At 36.9% G+C, this 19,514-nt stretch overlaps 1 protein-coding gene across 29 annotated transcripts in view; it reads left to right on the top strand.

Moving 5' to 3' along the window:
- KMT2C (lysine methyltransferase 2C) overlaps nt 1–19,514 on the top strand; it is a 298,083-nt gene that overhangs the window by 164,621 nt on the left and 113,948 nt on the right. For 28 of the 29 annotated variants that reach the window (XR_003679677.2, XM_028489535.2, XM_028489534.2 and 25 more), the window contains 4 exons: nt 5,130–5,301; nt 7,212–7,326; nt 17,989–18,158; nt 18,623–18,771. Coding sequence is in view for 28 of the 29 variants with exons in the window: in XM_028489535.2 (XP_028345336.1) it covers nt 5,130–5,301; nt 7,212–7,326; nt 17,989–18,158; nt 18,623–18,771 (606 nt within the window). In the remaining variant the exon portion in view is untranslated. The remainder of the gene's footprint in view (nt 1–5,129; nt 5,302–7,211; nt 7,327–17,988; nt 18,159–18,622; nt 18,772–19,514) is intronic. The other variant, XM_028489555.2, reaches the window with a different exon arrangement.

Consider the following 19,514-nt stretch of genomic DNA (forward strand, 5'->3'; position numbering starts at 1 on the left):
TATGAAGGTTAGATGACAATGAAAATCATGTAGCGTTGTACCATATATTATAAATTGCTGTACTGAAAGGTAGTTATTTTAGCTCTTATTCTAAGTCATGTGTATGCATTGAGTATAATACTTGATGCTGCTGGCTAAGAACAGAGCAGTATGCTGTGATAGTTAACTGAGTTAGGAGTAAGATTGACATCTTTTTATGAATGAAAGTTGAAAAATCTAACAAAAACATGGACCTCATTAGAAAGAAACATCCCAGCAAAAAGAGCGCATCTGTGAGCAAGACCAGCATTTTCATCAGAAAATAATTTTGGGGTGCTCTGTCTTAGAAAAATGCCGGTCATGGCTCTAACCTTATTTTCACGATGATGCAAGTATACTCTAACCTTGCCTGGAAATTTTACGCTAAATATCCATCTAAGGGACATAGTCACATATACTTCCTGAGTAATGTTTTGCCTCTCATGGAAGGCTGAATGGCAGAGAGCCAGCCATGCAAGATCAGAGGAAAGAACGTTCCAGGCTGAGCGAACAACTACTGCGCAGGCCTTGAGGCAGGAGCGTGGCGTGATTGTGGAATAGACAGCTAGTCACTGTGTCTGGAACTTAGTGTCTGCCAGGTGGGTAGTAGAGACCACATCAAGGTGAACAAAGACTAGATCATGTAGGCCTTGTAAACAAGGGAAGGGGTTTGGATTTTATTGTCTTCAGCGAGAAGTCTTTGCAAGGTTTAAACCTGGGAATGCTACATCTCTTAATCCACTCCCCCTCCCCCAGCATATTTACTTTCATCACTCAGCTTTTTCTTCTTTTACTTCATTTAAATTTTTAACTCCTACCTCATTTTCTTAGTTGTCTGGTCTCTCTTGACACCAAGTCCTGCTACTTTTCTGTTACCTTAAATTCTGTCAGCCCCCTGACCTTTCTTTCTTACCTACCTGCCTTCTCTGTGGGCCAGCATCTCTGAACAACATCCATGATTTACTTTTTCTTTCTAGAGGTTCCATTTGGATAGGCAAATCACCTTGCAGAGTGTCCTGCCAGCGATGGAAACATAGATCATGGAAGTTATAATGTCGATGGAAGTTACAAAGCTATGCTGATTTAGTCCTTTTTAAATTCACTGATTATAATTTGACTTGAGACTGTTGCTCTTCACCAGTGCTTCTCTTCTTATGTGCTGTCTAGACTTTCTTAAGCAGTAGTCTCACCTTCCAACTTGACCATGTTTAAGGATCTGTGATAAGCTCCCATCTAATTTAAGCTCCATGTTTTTGTCTTTTCCTCCATTTCTTCTCGTCACAGCTGTCACTTAGGAAGAAGTGACTTCTCCAAAGCTTATTCTCTGTTTTTCCTGCTCTTTTCTTGCTTTCCCTACATCATTTAGCTTCTTCATGCTATGCCTGTGCTGGCACTTTTCCTTTGTACTTTTATTCTTCACCTTCTTTTGTCCTTCCAGTGGGCGTCAATATTGATTAGTACTAAAGAACATGATCTTTGGAGCCAAATTAACCTGGATTTTACTCCTGTCCTCTCTTAAATTGTCTTTAGCTTTAGTCCTTCACTCAATCTATTTTGCTTTCCCAACTGCTTAAAGAAAATTTTCACTTAGTCGTTTCATGATTGCTTCAAGCTTAACGCCTCTTTGGCTTTCAGACATATATGTATGTATATGTACATAAACTTATGTCTGACATGACACTTAAGCCATCCAGTAATGTCATCTTCTTAATGCATGCCCTCCAAAAGGCTGTTTTAGTATTTCTACATATTTCTGTGTGTTCGCCCAGATCAGAAAAATGGTTGGAACCAACTTTTTTCTATTATTATTTTTATCTAATGCATAGTAAATGTTTTTGGACTGAATACATCGCATGGATATTTTTTGCCCAATTTATTAAATGATGCATACTAATCATACAACATGACAGTATTGTCATCAAGGAATTGGTGGAAACTGTCATAGAATAAAAAGTAATCTCTGCTATAGTGATACACAGCTACCTTGTTGCAGAATGAGCTTTGCTGTATAAAACAGTGCTGTGCAATAGAAATATGATGTGAGCAATGTATGATTTTAATTTTTCTAGTGGTCATGTTAAAATTTTTTATTTGAATTAATTTTAAAAATACATATTTAACCCAATATATCCAAAATGTTAATATTTCAACTTGTAATTAATAAAATTTTTGAGATAGTGACATTAATATTTTTTTCCTATTACGTCTTTGGAATCCGGAGTGTGTTTTATATGTATAGCACATCTCAGTTTGGACTAATCACATTCCCATTGCGCAATAGCTACATGTGACTAGTAGCTACCATGGCAAGTTGAAGCGGCAGAGTAGCAAACTCTAGAAAGTTTCACAGAAGTATTTAGATAGTGTTCCTGGCAAATTACAATAGAAAGATGAACTGAGTATCTGATAGAGTCCAGTACTTACCCCAGTTTCTGTAAGTTTTGAGGGTAGGCAAAAATCAAAGATTAGTTTTTAAATGTACTTAGCTTGAATAAGTAAATATGGAACTCTCTTTTAGTATTAAGAAAACTACTTTGCTCTGTTTTTCCATTTTTATTTAAAAAAATGAGCTAATACATGTAATTTCATTTTTAGAATTAATGCTCTCTTTTAAATGCCTGTCATTTAAAGAGCCACTTAAAAATGATTTTAGAAGCAACTCCTTTGCTTAAAATATAAGAATTGATTTGTGCTAGGCAACTGAGGATATGAAGTTGAAAAAGACAAGGTTACTACCCTTCAAGGGTTCATGGTATTGTGTTGTAATTAATTGATTATATAACAGTTTCTTCTAAGCATATGGGGAAAGGAATAATCAACAACTAAATGGGCGCTTAGGTGTGGTAACATTAGATGGTCAGGGTTTATGTCTGAGCAAGAGTTTTAAAGGCCTCTTTGGAATGGGCTAGTGGCACAACAAAGGAACAAAATTACAGGCAGAAGGCAGAATGTGTACAAGTACACAACGGTTGAACAGTCTGTTGTGTTACGTGCACAGCAGACTGCTTGATCTGACCAGGAAATAGTGAATGTTCTGAGATTCAGTTGGTAAAGGAGATAATCCCCCCCACTCCTTTTTTTGCCTCAAACTAGAAATTTTTGATTTTTTTTATTTTAAGGCAAGAAAGGCGGTATTGATAAAGTTTTAATTTACACGGGGCATAACACTTTTAGAAAATTGCTCTGGATGTTTAGCTGATTTAGGGAGGAGGTCAGAGCCCTAAGCGAGCATTCCATTCAGATGATAACTGCAGTTACCAAGACAGAGTGTGATGGACTGAACTGTACAAACAGATGCAAGAGGATATATAAAAAGTTTACTCAGTAAGAACTGGTATCCAGTTGGATGTGTTGGGTCAGGGAGTAGTTAAGGGTCAATAGGGACACTAAAGTTTCTTTACCCAGCAGGTCGAGAAAGAAGGGAGAGGTTTAGGTTTAAAAAAAGTTTTAGAGGTGTTGAGTTTGAGTATTTTTAGAACACCTGGCTGTTGAGGGTCCAGTAAGACTTGAAAATAACATTTTGAGGTTTAGAAAGAAGTTTGGGGCTGGTGATAGAGATCTGGGAATTGTGGTGGTGTTTTATGATGTAGGAATTGATGTGATTACAAAGAAAAACCATGGGGAATTAGAAAAGATGGAGGAGGATGAAATCCTAAGAGACTCCAGCATTTTAGAGGGCTTGTGGAGGTACAAAAGCCAGCACAGCAGGAGGAGACTGGAGGCATGGGGAGCCTAAGGAGAAATCTGGAGAAAGCTGCCATCATAGAAGTCAATCAAGGTAGGAAATTTCAGTGTGGGCGTGGATGTAAACGCTGCAGATGGCAAATAAGGTAAGACGTAAAAAGTAACCACGGGATTTCATAGGCCACTGGTAGCCTCATTAAAGTAGCTTCAGATGAACGGTGGGTGAGGAGCCACCAGGGGCCCAGCTTACAGTCTAGATGCATCCTAGGGCCTGTTTGTGTTCGGCCCTCAAACTGCAAATGGTTTTTTACCATTTTAAAAGGACTCTAAAATAAAACCAAAAACTCTGTATGCCAAAGACTTCTATGGCCCACAAAACCAGTTTGCCAACTCTTGGTGTAAGGAAAAGGAATAGATTATTACTCTGTTTCAAGATGCTTGACTGGGGAAAGAAAGCAGGTAGAATATAGCCAGAGAGGACTGACCAAATCTTCAAAAAGCAAAAGAGGAAAAAAAAATCATATGTACAATTTAAAACAGGCCTAGGACAATCAGCTAATCAGACCATTTAGTTGAGAACATAAGTGTCAGTTACAGACATATTTGTATATATCATCAAATTGGTATGATTTTAGAATACATTCTTTTCCTTATTGTAATATGCGTGAGTTTGTGTACTTGGCAAGCCAGTTTATTCTTACATTTATTTTTTATTTTAGATGGTACAAGAACTGTTAAAAAGTTCCATTCCTTTTAATCCACATTTAGCGATAGACAATGTCCATAATTTTTTTACAACTGGCAATTAATATAGATGAATGTAGAATTAGTATATGAAGTATTGTATTTGTGTATGAATATGTAGCTTCCATCTTTAATGTTCTCCCTCATATATTTTCCAGTATTAAAAAACCCTATTTGACTTGAATAAAAATTAGTGTTTATGCTTAAGAAGCATCTTAATCTAATTGATATTAACATTTCTTAATTTTGTCTCTGATTTTGTTAATTTCAAAACCTTTTTAACACTCAAATAAAAATGTTTATTTTTGCACTGCAAAGCGTCTCTCAGTTGATATTTTCCTTTTTGGTTCTTTCCAGCAAGCATATATTGAACATTAACTAGGTGCCCAGCATATCATTGGTATTAGGGATATAAAATTAAATAAGAACTGCTTATGGTCTCAAGTAGATGTAGGTACAAATCATTGCAAAACTATATGATTAAATCTAATGTGATTAAATTTAAAGATACTAGAATGTTTTTATTGAGACCTTATTCTGATTGGATATCAGTTCAATGTGGATAATTTCAAGTGTCTGAAAGATTTACCATGAAAATTCCCTTCAAGTGATTTTTAAACTGTAAAGCCAGAAAAATATTAAATTCTTATACAACAATTTCGTTGTTTTACCGTTAATTATAGCAAAGGAAGATGCAAACTGTGCAGTGTGCGACAGCCCGGGAGACCTCTTAGATCAGTTCTTTTGTACTACTTGTGGTCAGCACTATCATGGAATGTGCCTGGATATAGCGGTTACTCCATTAAAACGTGCAGGTTGGCAATGTCCTGAGTGCAAAGTGTGCCAGAACTGCAAGTAAGTTTTAATTTCAACTCAAAGGTGTGTATTGAGTTTGAGAGACCCTATTATTAGGTACTAAAGGTTTGTGTACTGTGATAAAGGTTGTTCATACTGCAGCTATATTCATTCACACTGACTTCGTCATGTCTTTAGAAATTGCTAGATATTAACATATTACTTTGAAATAAGTCTAAACAGAAACTAATTTTAATAATTTAAATTCCTCTGGTTGCCTAAAAAGCTAGCTTAAATTTGCCAACAATTTTAAGTGAATGATATTAACAATTAAAAATAAATAAGCATTAGGAAAAAAAGCACCTTTTTTTCTGAGGGAGACTGGGGAGGAGATTTAATAGGAAAATAAACCTCTAACTTTGGAAAGTAGTTATTAGAGTGAACCAGAGAGTCAGTGATAAGTTTCAATTTCTATTCCAGGAAGAACAATTTATACTAAGTCTACTGTTTAAAAAGAAATCTGTATCTATCTGAAAGGCAGTTACTTTCACCATAATTCTGAAACAAAGTATTGTATGGCATTTAAATGTTTGTAATGGGGTTATCTTTTCCTATTTGTTTTATTCCATCCTTTGGTCCTTTCTCCAGTCTTTTCTGTGATTATTTTTCTCTCATGCTACTAATTAATTAGCATGATAATTTGGGGATGTTACCTGCATCTACAGCAGTCTTCAAATTGTTTACAGGCTGAGGACTTTTGTAATCAGGAGGAGTGACGCCCACCACTGCCATGTTCAGTCTGTTTTATTTGTAATTTAATTTGGTAACAATAAGCATCAATATCTTAGAATTATGTGGAATAAATAGGACCACGTGCTTTTATATTTTGGTAAAAATTAAAGAAAATATCAGTAAACATTTATTTGATACCTTGTATCTGTGCCTGGCTTCTTCTTGAGAAGGAGTAAGAGAACTTGAAGAGTGCTTTTCCTCCAGGGTCTTTCCATGTTGCTAAAGAGACAAAATGTGCAATTTTATATGTAGAATTTATTACATTAAATAAGAAATTACTGGAGGCCAATTAACCCATCTTCCTTTTTACTTCTGTTTATCCCCAGGTTTTATTCAGCGGTTCCTCTCTCAGCTCTTCTTCTTGCATTCCCTAGTTTTTCTTTTCCCCTCCTCTTGAATTAAATTCTTAGTATCTGAGAGTGATTAACAGCCAAGAATCAAGGCTGAGATCATGGACAGGACAGGGGCCCAATCTTTGGGGCAGAACAGTGTTTAGGGGGAGATTTTAGGTTTTCAAATACAATTCTTAATAATTATAACAAGATTATTATTCTTATATCTGTTTATTTAGCACTTATTACTTAATGGATATTCTTAGCTCTTCAGCCAGAATTACATTTAATTCTCACAGTAATCTTTGATTATCATTCACATTTTGTACCTGAAACTAAGAGGACTAAGTCTAAGTTATTCAGGAGTCACACAGCTAGAAAAACAGAAGTCTGAACACAATTGTAGGTCTGATCCAAATTTGATCCTCTTTTTATTATATGACAGTGTCTTCCAACTCACCGTGCCAAGATTTGTTCCTTTCCATGCAGCATCACCTATCAGTTACAGCTCCTTCTCCAAAAAAGGATGGGCATGGGATCTTTAAGAAGTAAAGATCAGGGTCATTCATCTTGCCTTAACCCCTCCTTCTTTGCAGGAACCCTAAAGTGACTAAAGCGGGTTCACCATAGGTGGGCGTTCAGTAAGGATAATCCTTTAGGGACCTTTGGAAGATTTCTGTCTCATCCTCTAGAGGGTTAACTCTGTTATTATCTGTGCATAGACAAAACAGAGTCGGAGGGTATTTATGAACTGGGAAGTTCCCAGGACAGATTCTTTTCATGATTACTTATGTTACAAACATAAGTTTAAAGATAAGGCATCATTAATGCTATCTTATTTTTTAGACAATCGGGAGAAGATAGCAAGATGCTAGTGTGTGATACGTGTGACAAAGGGTATCATACTTTTTGTCTTCAACCAGTTATGAAATCAGTACCAACCAATGGCTGGAAATGCAAAGTAAGTTGTTTATTTTTTTAAGAAAAAAAAGATCTGTATGTTTTTTATATAGAGCAGACAAATCGGATACCTATTCAAATCTATATTACCTTCAACTTAAAAAGAAAACTTTATTGATGTATAATTGATATACAGTAAATGCACACATTTAAAGTCTATAATTTAATTTGACACATTTTCACTCATGAAACCATCGTCACCTTCAAGATAATGAACATATTCATCACCCCTAGAAGTTTCCTGGTGCCCCTTGAGGTTTCCTCCTTTCTGACTGTTCACTGCCCTACTCCCTTCTGTCTTCCAGGCAATCTGCTTTCTCTCACCATAGATTAGTTTGCATTTTCTAGAACTTTACATAAGTGATGTCGGATAGTATATACCCTTTTCCTTTTTGCGGGGGGTGGGGTGGTGGTTTAAACTCAACATAACCGAGAGTCACCCATATTGTTGCACATACCAGTAGTGATTCCTTTTTATTGCTGAATAGTGGAAGGACCACAATTTGTTTATTGAATCACCTGTTGGTGAACATTTGGGTTGCTGACAGTTTTAACTAGGCTGTTATAAAAAATGCTATGAACCTGTTAACTAACAAATGTATGGTGCTTCATGGCTTAGAAATTGTGTTTTAGTGATTCATCTTTAATCTTTGAAACTCTATGAAATAGGTAGTATCCTTATATGCGGACACTGAAACAGATGTATTTTTAAAATCTATTAATTTAAAATCCAGAAATAAAGCAGATTACATTTTGATCAGATTGGCTTTTAGATGATTTTACTGTGATTTTATATGTATATATATATTTATGTGTGTATGTATTTATGTATAAACTTGTATTAAACATTTGGAATCATATCGTATATGCATATGTATATGTATATTGTTCCTCCCCCACGGTAGCTTTAGTAAGTGCTTACTGACTGAGATATCTGGTTTTTTAGATGCTGTGTAAAGTTTCTTTGGGGTTTTGAGAGGATCTATAGACATTTTTCCACTTCTTTTTTATTACTTAAGATATCAGTCTTTCTGCTTGGTGGGATGCTTTTAAGATGTATTTTCAGCTATTTTAAATTTTTTCTGGGTATTCTTTTAGTCAGTGTTTCTCCCCTTTTCCATCTATTTTGGTATTTGCATCTTTGTGACCTTGAGGTATTCCATTCTGGCCTCTCTAAACTTCCTGAGGAATTTATTGAGGCTCTGTCGTCTGCATCTCTAAACCCTGTAGGTTGGCTGACAACTCAGCCTACTGGGCAGAGTTAGTATAGTACCAGGTAAACAACAGCAAATTTTAGAATTGTCTGTCCTTGGAAGCACAAAATATTTAAATTCTTAAAGTGAAAGTAGAAGGTAAGAATAACTCAAGTTTACCTTCAATTCCCAGCTGACTGAATAAAACTGATTTTTTTTCCCTGTTAGGAAGATGTTTACAAACAATATTTACTGTGACTTTTCTTTGAATGTTCTCTAGGATGAGTCAATCTTAAAAGTGGTTAATTTGCTTCCTTTGAAATCTATACAGGTAAACTAATAAATTCTAGATTAAGAACTGGTGAGGGACTAGTGATGAAGTGAATTGCCGAGGTTTACTAATTTGCAGAGGCAGAACAGAGACTAAAACTCAGGTTTCCTGTCTTACATTGTAATGTTTTATCCAATATATTATGCTCCCTGTGCTATCATACTATACTTACTTGAGTAACAGTGCTTTTGTCCCTAGACAAATTAAGGAATATTTCTTAATCTAATTTTCATCTGTATTAGGATTTGGATCCTAGGAAACTATAAAGACTCTAGATCCATGGGCCATCTCTACATACCCCCCAGGCTGAGTTTTATTTTTTTTTAAATTCTTATTATAATCTTAATTTCACAGAATAGACATGAAGCTAGGCATAAACTTCTTTGATCTCCGGTAATTACACTGGCTTAACTTAGAAAATAAAAATTTAATCTAACAAATAATTTTTTTTGAATTTTATTTTCCTTATTTTCTTATACAGCAGGTTCTGATTAGTTATCCATTTTATACATATCAGTGTATATATGTCGATCCCGATCTCCCAATTCATCACCTCTCCCCAATCTAACAAATAATTTTGCTTTTAAAGTAAATTGCCAAGACCTGGTTTAATAGAAAGGTATTTTTTGTCTTTAATAATGTTCGGACAAAGGATGCCTTTTGTATAAGTATTTGTATAGAAATAGTTTGATAAAGCCAGGACTGTGTTGACTGGTTCAGAGTAGTCAGACCGCAAAGTGGCAACCAGCAATTCTCTGAACATCAGATGTAATTAAATACACTCAGAAACTCTAGAAACCTTTTGGTTCACAGGTGCCCCATAAGGGCACAGTTGAAATCTGTAATAAATGGGGTATCAATCCAATTATTTCTACAATACGGAAGTGTCTAAGTTACGGGTATGCTGTTTGCAGTTTCTGTTGTCAGGGGATGTGTATGAAGCGAGTCCCTGTGCAGAGTCCACACGTCTCATTCTTTTTACCACGGTTCTGCTGTGGGAAATCGTGTATCTTTCACACGTCTTTGACAGCACTTGGGACTAACATCATAATAAATAACAAATGCTAAATGCGGTTACATTTTATGTTAATTAAAACAATTTTTATTCATTGTTTTATTTTTTTGGCTTGCGGGATCTTAGTTCCCCCACGAGGGATTGAACCCTAACCACCGGAGTGCCAGGGAATTCCATATATATATATATATATATATATATATTTTTTTTTTTTTTTTTTTTTTTTTTTTGCGGTACGTGGGCCTGTCACTCTTGTGGCCTCTCCCATTGCGGAGCGCGGGCTCAGCGGCCACGGCTCACGGGCCCAGCCGCTCCGCGGCACGTGGGATCTTCCCGGACCGGGGCGCGAACCCGCGTCCCCCGCATCGGCAGGCGGACTCTCAACCGCTGCGCCACCACGGAAGCCCTCCCTATATTTTTTAAAGTTAGCATTTCTGTGAAATATTTCACGTTCTCAGAAAACATACAGACCAAGAATACATTTGTGGTCTCCCTGCATCCTCACATTCTAGTCCCTTTGTCACAGAAACGCGATCCTGTTACCTCTGCCCGTCTCTTTGTTTGTCCTGGTCTCGGCATCTTCCCCTGCTAGTGGGGCGGCCTTCAGCAGGGGTCGGGCGGCGGAGGTGGTCGGTGGAGGCCGAGGCTCCCCGCTGCAGCTGGGCTCGCAGGCTTCCAGGAGGCGCCAGCCGGAGGCTTCTTCCGGGAGCAGCCTGTGGGAGGGAGGCGCTGGCCGGTGGAGGGGTGGGCGGTGGTGGTGCTTGCCCTCCTCGGAGGGTCCTGGAAAGGGGGGCGGTCTTGCTGGCAGGCCCCCAGGGATGGGGTGTTGGTGAGGGGGTAGGAGGAGGCGCCGGGGGAGCCTTACCCCTGCGCCCCACCCCCACCCCCACCCCTGGTGAGCCTGGGCACCTGGAACTGGCGGCGCGTCACCTGGTTCTAGGGCGTGGGGCAGAGGGCGGCGAGTTCTGTCCCGCCTCGGCCCGAGGGTGGGGCCTGGGGGGGCGGGTCCTTCTCCCCGGGAACCGAGCGCCTCGGGGCAACTGTTCTCAGGTGAGGTGGCCCTTGAGGGAGGAGCCTGGGGGCTGAGGAGGGTCCGGTGAGCAGTTTCTGCCTGGCGGCCGGACGGGGTTCTTCCGCGCGTTCTCTCTTGGCTCGGTTCTTGATCTAAGGAAAAAAACCTGCCGTCGGACGGATTTGTATGTTTACTACTTTTATCTCCGCTACCGCGCCGCTTTTACTTTTTTGAAATAGGAAGTTGAATTCGTAATTCGTTTTCTTCACTTTCCTAAGGAAGAAAGGATATTTAAGACTATAAATTTACCTTTGATTATAGTTTTGGCTGCAGTCATATTTGTTGTATTGGTAACTTTATATCTATTCACATTTGACTTAATTTTATCTTTCTTTTTTTAGGTTGTGCTTAAACACGTTAGTTTTTGCTTTAATCGTATTGAATCAGATAATTTAACTAGTGTAGTTTTCTTTTTGACATATATTTGGATGCTGGACATTGTGACTTTAAAGCAGTAGTATTTGTGTTTATTAATTTCATTTAATTAGATGAAGTTCTTTTTCCATATTTTTTTTGACTGATTCAACAGTGTATTACGGTGTAGATAAAATCACCTCCTGTAATTTCTCATATCAATTTCTCCTTGCATTTAAACTTGTGCTGGTTATTTAGCAAGTTGATCAGGCTAATATTGATGTATTGTGCTTTTTATCAGTGTAAAACTATTCTCTTTATATTCTGTAATGCCTTTTTTTGGGGGGGGGAGGGGGACCAGATATTTGCTTTGCCTGACAAATAATGGCTGAGTGGGGTTTTAGTTTACCAGTTGAATGTGATCTTTTCATTTTGGATCCTTCTGTGTCATTTTAACTGTACCTTTTGAAAGGTTTAATAGTCAAGTATTTAGACTAATGGATGTAATTGAAATGCTTGGCTGTTTTAAGACAAACCTGTTCTTTTAATTTCCTTTCTGTTTTTCAGTTCCTTTTATTCCCTGCAGTGATTTGTAATTCAGAATCTTATTTTATGAATATTAAGTTATAAATGTTGAAAATATTAAAAATGCCACCCCCCTGCCATTGAAAATGAAGAAATCAGAAGTTTCCTTCCTCCTCTCTGTCTTAAGTTGACCCAAACTATAGACTTTTTCTATGGGGAGGGAGGCATCGTCTCTATAAATTCCAACCTCATCTCACCCCCAATCTTTTGGAGACTTGGTTATGCACGTCTATAAAAGAATTGTAAATATTCTGGAATCTTGCAAACCTGAAAGAGATTGTTGCCGTCAAACTACCAGAAGAACTTGGTTTGATATAGTTTTGCATTACAACTTTTTTTTTTTTTTTTTAAACTCTGGATACTTTTTATTTTTTTTCCGTTTTTTTCCCAGTTTATGGAATTACAGAAGAAGTTTGTTTTGTTTTTAGTTTAATTAGTTAATTGTTTTTCTGCTTGAAGGCCATGAGGTCTTTATTTTTGTTCAGTTATTTGGATTTGCTTCCAGGATGTATCTGTCATGGTTCTACACTAATTAGTGTTGTCTGGAACATATTGACCATTGTCATTCTCCCTTTAGGCCCGTGGAAAGGTCTGGGGAAGTGTTGGTTAAATTCACGTTTTTAAAAAATATTTACTCTCTTTACATTCTCTTTAATAATCTTTAGTAACATCTAGGTGATTTTGTTTTCTGCTTTAATTCATTATTTTCTTTGTTGTGGTTTTCACTATTTTGGAAAATGTGTTCAGAATTCCGAGTTTATTTCTCAAGGTTGTTCTCTGGCTTCTTTTTGTTCTGCCCTTATAAATTTGCTTTCCGTAATAGTCGGCTATTCTCTTTCACGTGACAATTATTTATAATACTGCTGAGAATACGAGTGGATAGTGTGTGTGTTTTATTCTGTTCTATGGAGGTATTATAAAGTGATTAAAAAGATTGGGCTGTGGAGTCAAATCTCAGGTTTTCCAGTTACTAAATACAGGATCTTTGGCAAATTATTTGACTTCTGTAAGCTGTGTTTCATCACGTAGTTAATAGTACTTAACCTCACAGGGGTGTTGGATTTAGCGAGATGATGCCCGTAAAGTGCTCAGCATAATGCCTGAAGTAAGTGCTCGATTCTCATGGAGCTTCTCATAGGAATGCTTATCTTCTTTTCAGTTTGAAGAATGATACTCTCTCTCTGCTGTTAAATTCTTTCATAGGTCTTTATAGTCTTTAGTCAAATGCAAACGCTGTGGTGCAGGCTGGAGGTGCAGAGGCAGATAGGTGTGGCTTTCCAGGAATGGTGTCAGTCTGGCGAGGCTGCTTGCACTGAAGGAACGGTGCTCTTTTTAGGAACTTCGTTATATACCAGTCATTGTCCCATAGGTTTCTTTTCTTTGTTTCTCTTTCAAGAATGCTGATGTGTGGGTATATGATGCATTTTAAAAGGCTTTATTTGGAAATAATTTCAAACTTTAAAAGTTGGAAAAATAAAAATAATACCCATATGCCATTTACCTAGATTCACCTGTTGTTAGGATTTCAGTATTGTCATCCATGCCCTTTCTCCCTCCTCCCTGCTCCATGTATATTTTTTTGCCCTGAACCATTTTGAGGGAAAGTTATACACACTGTGTTCCCTTTACCCCTAAATACTTAAATGTGTATTTCCTCATAATAGGGATATTCTTACATAATCACAGCACTATTAGCACCCCATACATTTACATCAATATGTCTAATCTACCATCCATATTTCAATTTGTCACTTGATCTAATGTCCCATATAGCATTTCCCTCCTCCTGTGTAGGTTCCAGGATAGTCTAGGATCAGGTATTCCATTTAGTTGTCATGTTTCTTTTGAGTCCTTTAATCTGGAAAATTTCTTTAGCCCTTCTTTGTCTTTTTTGATATTGACAGTTTTGATAATAGAGTTTTTCCTCACATACCTGGTTTTTGTTTGTTTTGTTTTCTTTAAATCACAAATAGAATTTTCCTTGTCTTGTCTTTGTCTGATATTTCCTTATGATTATATAGAGAGTTATTCATTCTTGGGCAGAATATTGCATAAGTGATGATGTGCCCGTCTCAGGCTTTCAGCTGGATGCACCTGATGTTTATCTCTCCCTCATAGGTGATGTGAATTCTGATAATCTGGTCAAGCTGCTGTAAAGTTTCTCCACTGTTTTCTCTCTCTCTCTCTCTTCTATCTAATAAAACAGTATGTGAGGAGACACTTTAATACCGTGCAAATATCTTGTTGCTCCTCAGAATTTTCTCCAAGATTATAGGAGCCAATGCCTGATGCAGTTTTTACCTGTTGTTTGTAAAATGATGCTTTTCTACTTAACATTTACCAGTCAGCCCCCTGCATTCTGCTGTAAGCAAGAACCCTCCCTTCATTCACATGTTAAAATTATGTATATATTGTCGGTATTGACTGATGAATTCTTGTTATTATCAATAATTTATAATTTATTACTGTACCTAATTTATTTTGTGCTCAAATTGTCCAGTTTTGCCTTTGATATCCTTTTCAAGCTGGCTCCTATGTCTTTGTGGCATGCCCTCACCATTAAGCACTTCATTACATTTGGGCATAACAAGATACTCCAAAATCATCTTACACCTCCCTGCCCTAGCCCTGGAATCTGTCCTCTTTTCTATAAATAGGCCAAGTTCCTTTAGTGAAGATTGGGTGCTAGGTGTGCCCATTGCTCTGGGGGTGTTTGCTTCTTTGTCCTTTCAGCAGATGAGGCAGGAAATACATGCATGTGTATACATTTACACATATGCATATCTACAAATACACACATAAGTATGCGTATACTCACACATGTACATCATTTATAAATAATGAATTTACACCAATACCTCCAATTCTGATCCTTCCTGCTGAGTTCTTGGCCTTCTCACATTCTTACATATCCATTCTCTTATAGTAAGAATCCTTGTGTTTTGCCTGTTATTCTTGAAGATTTTGTTTTTTTTTTAAATTTCCCATTCTTATTGATTTAATTTTTAAAAACACATAGGATATTAACGCGCTTTCAAAAATTTCTGATTCATCCTTCCTGTATTTTTTTGTAATGATAAACAAATATATTTTTGTTTCCCTTTTCTACACTGAAGGTAGCATATGTGCTCTTTTGCATGTTGATTTTTTTAACTTAAAATCTGGAAGTCACTTCATATCAGTTCATAGAGATCTTCCTCATTCCTCTTCCTCCCTCCCTCCCTCCCTCCCTCCCTCCCTCCCTCCCTCCCTCCCTTCCTTCCTCCCTCCCTTCCTTCCTTCCTTCCTCTCTCTCTCTTTCGTTCTTTCTCTTTCTCTCTTTCTTCTGTTTATTTGAACCATAGTTTTTCAACCAATGTCCTATGCTTGAATATTTAGGTAGTTTCCAATATTTTACATTAGAAGTGATTCTGTAGTCAATAACTTTGTGCATATGGGTTTTTGAATTGCTGGGAGTGAATCTCTAGAATAAATTTCTAGTAGTAGGATTACTGGCTGGGGGTAAATGCATATGTAATTTTGTTAGGTATCGTCAAATTCCCTTTCACGGGACTTGTGGCTGTTCCTTTTGCAACCACTCATGCATGAGAGAACTTCTTTTCTACATCCTTGCCAACAGGCTGTCATGTTCAGCTTTTGATTTTTGCCTGTTTTATGAGTGAAAAATGTTATCTCAGTGTAGTCTAATTGTCTTTTCTCTTTTGAGTGAAGCTGGTCATTTTTTCCTGTGTTTAGGGGTCGTTTTTTACCCCTTTTTGCGAGTTGTCTGTTCTCGTGTGTTGCCTGTTACTCTTGAAGATTTTGATGACCCCCACAGTCTAAGAGCTCCTTGTATAGTCGGGATATAAGGCCTTCAGCTGTGTTATACGGTGCACATCTTTTCTTCCAGTTTGTTGTTTGCCTTTTAGCTTTGCCTGTGTTACTTTTTGCCGTGCTAAAGTTTATTTATATATAGTCAGATTTATCAGTCTTCTATTGCTTTTGGATTTTTGAGTTAAAATTAGAAAGCCTTTTCCTATACTGAGGCTATAGGAGAGTTCATATTTTCTTCTAGTTTTTATGTTATTTTTTACATTTAGCTCTCTAATCCATTTTTAGTTGATGCTTCTATATGGTATGAATGATCTTTTCCCAGTTGGCTATCCAGTTGTCCAAAATCCATTCACTAAAAAGACAGTCTTTGCCTCAGTGACTTGAGATTCCAGACTAGAGTTTTCGATTTAGCTGGGTTTATTTCTGGAATTTCTTGTCTGTCCCACTGCTCTGTCTTTCCATCTTTGTGAGCCAGTACCACCCGTTTTAATTATACAGGCTTTGCGGTGTCTGGTGGTCGTGGTCCCCCATCGGATCTTCTCTATTTCACGTTTTTCCTAGCTGTTTTTGTCGTTTATTTTTCCATATGAACCTTAGGCTCTGGGAAAAACCTCACTGGAATTTTTATCAGGTCACTTTAGATTTATTCATTGAGAGTGAAATCTTGATGTTAGGACATCCTAACGAAGAACAAGGTATGTCTTTGCATTTGTTCAAGTCTAGTTTAGTGTCTTCTAGGAGTGTTTTCTAATTTTCTTCGTATAGGTTTTGGACATTTCTTAAGTTTACTCTTAAAAGTTTTCTCTATTTTGTTGATGTTATAAATGGGATTTTCCCATGCATTGTATCTTTTAACTGGTTATTATTTGTGTATGTGAATTCTATTGAATTTTCATTGCTAATTTTATATCCTGCTACTTCGTTAAATTCTTTTATTAAATTTGTTTTACATTCTGTAGGATTTTCCAAGTATGCTGTCTTGTCATCTACAAAGAGTTTTATTTCTTTTCCTATTTTGCCTCTGTTTTCATTTGTTTTAGTGTTTACATTGGTTCAGAACCATGTTAAATAGTAGTGGAGATAGTAGGCATCCTTGCTTTGTTTCTGACCTTAGTGGGAATGCCTCTAGGGTTCCCCAATTAAACAAAATGCTGGCTTTAGAATTGAGGTATGTGTGTATATCACATTAAGGAAATACCTACCCATTTTAATTTTCTCGGAAGTTTTTTTTTTTATTAGGAATGGATTTTAATTTTTTTCCAAAGTTCTTTTCAACATCTAGTGAAATAATTTATCTTCTCTCCTCAGACCTAATAATATGTTAGATTTTATTAATAGGTTTTCTGATATTTAACCGTGCTTGCATTTTTGTATAAACTCCTCTTGGATGTGGTTTATGATTTTCTTGATTTGCTATGGAGTCTGTTTGCTAACATTTTACTCAGGATTTTGTCATCAGTATTTATGAGTACCTCCATTTTAAATCTGTAAGACTTTAGCAGATCTGTGGTTCATGCTAGTTTCTCTTTTTCAGTGAGCATCTCTTTTGTATCAAAAGATACCAGCAGCTCAAAAAGACAAAGTTCCTTTTTTATTGGTGCTTTAGATTGCAAAGTTGGGGGTGGGTGGGTAACGAGAGTCCCACAGTTTGTCAGCCTTGTGCCCAGGATGTTAGGGCAGCCTAGCTCAGAGGCGCAGAAGGAGGTTTGGCTGGCCTTGCACGGCAGCAGGTCTACTTTGCTGAGGGTAGTGCCTCTCTCTTCTGAAAATATGAGAAGCCATAATTGGATTTTGACGTTGAGTGGTTATTTTCACAATTTCAGACACCTAATCGTTTGGAGTGGGTTTTATTTCCTTAGTGTGAATTCTTGTTTTTATTCTTGTTTTCTGAGCTACCCATAAACAACCAATTCCCTAGCAGGACCGTTTTGCTTTCAGAGTAGTGAGTTGAGTAGACTTATTCAACACTAGCTACTTCCTGATTCTGGAATGTGTTTCTTTTTTGAAGTTTGGGTTGCTACATTCTTGGTTTTCTTCCTTCCCTATTTATGTTTTCTTGGATGTCTCTATCCACTATTTACACTTCCCAGGAGGTTTCAGTGTAAATTGAGTGATATCTCATCAGATGTTCAAAACAAACTTCATTTTCAGAAACATACACCCTAAATTAGTGTCATAAAAATTAAAGCTTAATATATAATCTACAAATGTTTCACTGATTTTTTTAAAAAGGTTTACACCAGAACTGCAGTACAAACACATAACAAACTGTTTCTGTTTTCATTTTTCCTGGTGTTTAGAATTGCAGAATATGTGTAGAGTGTGGCACACGATCTAGTTCTCAGTGGCACCACAATTGCCTGGTATGTGACAGTTGTTACCAACAGCAGGATAACTTATGTCCTTTCTGTGGGAAGTGCTACCATCCGGAATTGCAGAAAGACATGCTTCATTGTAATATGTGCAAAAGGTAAGACGATATAGTTATTCAATTTGTTTGTCAGTTCTTCCATCCATGTGATCATCTGCTCTGCCATGTATTTTGAGATCCAAGCTTTTGTCATTCCAGTAATCCTTTCAGTACTGAGTGCCATTATAGATGGAATTAAAGTATGTTTTTATGAGTCTGAAAGGCATAACGATGTTAAGTGGGCAAAAAATAAGACAAGACCAGAAACAAGCATTAAGAGGGAAAAGTAAAGAGTAAATAGTTTAAAATATGTTTTTTAAAAAAAAAAAAAGGTCAACACCTGTGATGACATCCAAAAATGACAGCTCCTTTTCTAGAACCTTCAATTGCTAACCCCTGTAACCTCTCTTCTTCCGTCCTTACCCCTTCCTATATCCAGTTTTTCAGCAGTTATCTCTCTTTTCCCTAAATATTAATTTGACTTTAAATTAGAAAATTTTATTTAAATATATTTATCGTCATAGATGGGTTCACTTAGAATGTGATAAACCGACGGATCATGAACTGGATTCTCAGCTCAAAGAAGAGTACATCTGTATGTATTGCAGACACTTAGCTGAGATGGATCCATTACAGCCAGGTGATGAAGTGGAGATGGCTGAACTCACTACAGGTAAATTTGAGAGTTTTTGTTTTTTAGGATGCTGTGCCAACCAGTCAGCAGTATATTACTTTAGTAACAATGAGGGAATCCTGTGTATCGGATCCCATCTTATTTTTAGCTTCTGTACCTGTGATCTTGGTCATCTCTGAATCTGATGGTTAACATCTAATCCAGCTTCTTTACAACTGTTCGCCCAACATTTGAATTCCAGGACTAGCGTACGCTCCTACAATTGTGTTTTTTGGGCCAACAGTGGAAGTTCCTTACTGTTTGGCTCTATGACCTAGTTTGTACTTCATACTCTGGGTTATTTTACTCCAAACAAATTTTAATTTTATTAAATTTTGTTCATGTAGTTTTATTAGTACACCATTGGGTTATAAACGTAATAACAAGATTCTTAGATCATAACGGGAACAGAGCTGCTAATCAGATCGTTCTTCATTTTCATCAGTATGAATGGCAAAGTCTATAAAAGTTCTATTTTATCATCTGCAAGGGGTTTAAGTAGGCACATCTTGGTTACTAACATTTTGTTTCTAGTATGCCATCAGTATACAGTTGTGCAGTATCCTTTCAAAATAATAAAATTCCAGTTACTTTTTAATTCCTTATATTTTCCATATTTGAAAAAATGTAAATATATATTTGGTTCAAAATAGAAAAATCTGAAGAAGAACTTATGGCATTTTCAGGGATAATTTACCCCCATTAGAACAAGGTGATAATTGTTGACTTAGTTAACAAAAACA

This window comes from Physeter macrocephalus, chromosome 5 (assembly GCF_002837175.3).
Source record: "Physeter macrocephalus isolate SW-GA chromosome 5, ASM283717v5, whole genome shotgun sequence".
In the NCBI taxonomy this organism is placed as follows: Eukaryota; Metazoa; Chordata; class Mammalia; order Artiodactyla; family Physeteridae; genus Physeter; species Physeter macrocephalus.